This window comes from Limulus polyphemus, unplaced genomic scaffold (assembly GCF_000517525.1).
Source record: "Limulus polyphemus unplaced genomic scaffold, Limulus_polyphemus-2.1.2 Scaffold6302, whole genome shotgun sequence".
NCBI lineage: Eukaryota > Metazoa > Arthropoda > Merostomata > Xiphosura > Limulidae > Limulus > Limulus polyphemus.
The window spans coordinates 48,121-51,508 of NW_013671912.1; the positions used below are offsets into that span (position 1 = coordinate 48,121).

The following is a 3,388-nucleotide window of genomic DNA, read 5'->3' on the forward strand; positions in this document are numbered from 1 at the left end:
TTGCCATGTTCCTGAACTGCATGATGATTCTGTTGACTGTCAAAAGCGGGATTCTCAAATTCTGCCGCTGACTTATTCCACCATCTACTTGACCAACTATCCTTTCTCTAACAAAATCTGACAATTCGAGAGAACCTTGAGTTTTAGGCATGTTGTAGCACAAGATAATTAATATGCGGACCATTTTCATTTATATAGAGCTCTGGGAACACAAATTAGTTAGCATAAATCAGTTAAATGACGAAAAATTAGGTATCTATTTACTCGTGACCACTCAGTGTATATCACTGCTTAGTCATGATAAACTAAGAAATAAAAAACAGCAAGAAAAAAAAATGGCTGAACTATGCTTTCGCTTGTACAAGAGATTTCCCTCCCTATTACCCAGAAAAATCAGAGCAGTAAATGTTTGAGAGTTTTTAATACTGGACCCCTCTTGTATGAAATATTCTTGAAAATCTGATAAAAGAAGCCTTGTAAAATGATCTTTTGAAACACACTTTCATAAAAGAAAATCAACATAGATTCATTAATGTGGAACCTTCCCTTAGTAATCTGTTAATTTCTTTGCAGGGATGTTACTTTATTTGAATGATGGAAAATGTGTGGACTTTAGGTAATTAATTTTCTAAAAACTTTTGATAAGGTGTCACACAAAAACTTGAATATGAAAATAGCAGTGGTCGGTGTTGTGGAAAGAGTAGTAAACTGAATTGTAGGATAGTTGGATGAGAGAAACAAAAAGTTATTGTGTCCAATCACACAAGAAACTTGTTACTAGTAGAGAATTTCAGTGGTCAGTGCTTGGGCCCCTGCCTTTTCTTATTTACACTAATGATTTTGCTAGAGGCAAAACTCGTATATTTGTAAAGTTCATGAATGACATTAATCTTTCTGGTTTTTCTAAATTAAATGAGGATGTTGATGTACTACAGAATGACTTGGATCAATTTGTTCATTGGACAAGATAATCTTCAGAAGTCATATGGTTAGTTTGTGGGAAAGATAGTCAAAACTTCTTATACTTCATGAAAGTACATGTATTTGAAACTGTATGTTGGACAATCTTCCTTATAAACAACAATCAGTACACTCACCACAAATCAGTGTTTCTTTTTAAGCAGTATTCTTCACCTTGAACAGTTACTAGATGAAAATATGATTGATGAACACAAACTATGAGGAAGAAAGGCTCTTAGAAACCATTCAAGATAGTTTTCTTCATTACTTGGTAAAGAAACCTACAAGGAATGATGCTAATTTTAGATTTATTGTTAACCTCTAATATGGAAATGTTTGAGAGGGTGGAGAGTGGGGAACATCTGGGTGAAAGTTATCACTGCTCAATTAGGTTTGATGTTTTACTGCTTATAGAGATTAGGAATAATAAGAATTTGGTTACAGCTTTAAAGAACACACATCTGTCCCTGTTAATACAACAACTGTAAAAAAATTAGTCCCCTAGTGAGTCATCAGTAAGCTTACAGACTTACAACACTCAAGTTTAAGGTTTGATTCCCTGTGGTGGACAGAGCACAGACAGCCTATTCTGTAGGTTTGTGCTAAAAAACAACAGCAGCAGCAAATAAATTACACACCGTAATTCAATAACAAAAAATTTGTCAAAACAAACATACAGATGGCAGCCAGACTGTGTACTCATAGAACTTGAAATATATTTGTCATGTCATTTCCATAGGCCTAATTACCTTCTTGAAATATAGATATTTCTAACGAAAATGTAGTGCAGTGTGTACAAATTAAAAATTTGAATTTACGACTTAATAGGTTCCTTCCAAGTGGGGGCCTGGACACATGATACCATTGTATAGCCACCACTGGGTACTGATAGTATAAAAACCTCTGTTTTATTTATGCTATATTCTAAAATCAATAGGATGAGAGTATACAAGTTTAAGATTGGGAATAAGACAGGCTAGACTTTAGCTAGGACAACTATTTTTTCAACAGTGTTAGGGCTTATCGAATGAGTTGCAGTCACCCCACTGATGGTACTGGAAGTTAGCACTTTTCACGAGTTGAAAAGGGGAATCAATAAATTCCTGAAAAATGAAGAATGAGTTTAGGTTTTCACTTGTTACAATGGGTTAGTGTGCTGAGACAACTTTGAAGGACCCATTCGTCCCTTGTCCATGTATTCTGTTTACAAAATACAAAAAAAAAAGAAAGAAAATAAAACTAAGTGCATTAACATCTTTGAACTTTTCATACTAAGGCCATCAAAGAAGGAATCAAGTTCTTTTTTTGGGGGTGAGGTGGAAACTGGCAACATTAATTTGCATGAAAACTGGTAAGGGTTTATTAATATTAACTGTTGTATAGAACAAATGTGCAAAATTTTTCATAATTGCCATTTCCATTACCTTTCATTGGTAATTTACAAGCATTTAATTAATGTTAATAAGTTGCACAAAAGGCAAAGTTACTACGCTACGTAACGTCAAAATTAACTTAACTTCAGTCTCAAGTAAATATATCTTACAAATTACATTTTCAGAAATGCAAGTTAAATTAAAAATAAAAGGTTTTCTGCACGAATACATCATATCACTTTTTTTATTTAACACATCTGCTATAGCACTAATAACTTCGGTGACAAATTAAATTTAAGAATTAAGACGAAATTAACAGTTTGGCTCTTAAGCTTGTTTAAATTAACCACACTGTCTACAGTCAGATGTTACTGTCAGTGTCACTAAGACTCAGAGATACGAGTGCCAGACCTAAGCTAGCGAAAACTTACCCATTTTCGGATTGGACATGGTCGCTAAGGGACCGAATAACTTTTCAGTAAATTTTACTATACAATTAAGTTAGCTGGTAAAAAGGCCTGAAAACCTTCCAGTCACAAATATTCCTAAAAATCTACATATCAAGATATTACATAAAACCACCCAAAGGTTAAATATTTATAACGTAAGCCTAACATAACTTCTTCCTTCCTAAGCAAACAGTAACTTAAACTGTAGTACTTTTATCTCTCGTTTCAAACGAGACTTAAAAAAAAAAGAGAAAGAAAGGGAGGCGTGATCACCTGTTTCTATTCTTAATGCTTAACAAACAAATCGTAATTTAGTTTAAAATAAATTGATTATTTTATGACATATATTATCAATAACAAACAATTGAAAGGTAAATTTCACTGACTTCACATTCAAAACTATTACAAATAAGCAACAAAACGTATAAAAGTGCAAATATGGTTTATTAAAATTTTAAACGATCTTGAAATAAAAATTGTTTGTTTTTATTAGGTCGTCAAGAAATTAATGTCGCTTTTTTTTAGATGAAAAAACCCGAACAACTTGTATATCAAAACGAAATATTTATCAAATGAAATAGTATCCATTCTTATCGATATTGTTTT

The 3,388-nt window shown here is 32.6% G+C and overlaps 1 protein-coding gene across 1 annotated transcript in view; it reads right to left on the reverse strand.

Moving 5' to 3' along the window:
• LOC106473590 (cytoplasmic protein NCK2-like) overlaps positions 1–2,928 on the reverse strand; it is a 27,203-nt gene extending 24,275 nt beyond the window's left edge. Inside the window, exon 1 of the mRNA XM_013934275.2 lies at positions 2,765–2,928. Within this exon, the coding sequence (XP_013789729.1) occupies positions 2,765–2,783 (19 nt within the window). The 5' untranslated portion in view covers positions 2,784–2,928. The remainder of the gene's footprint in view (positions 1–2,764) is intronic.
• Between the last annotated feature and the right edge of the window lie 460 nt (positions 2,929–3,388).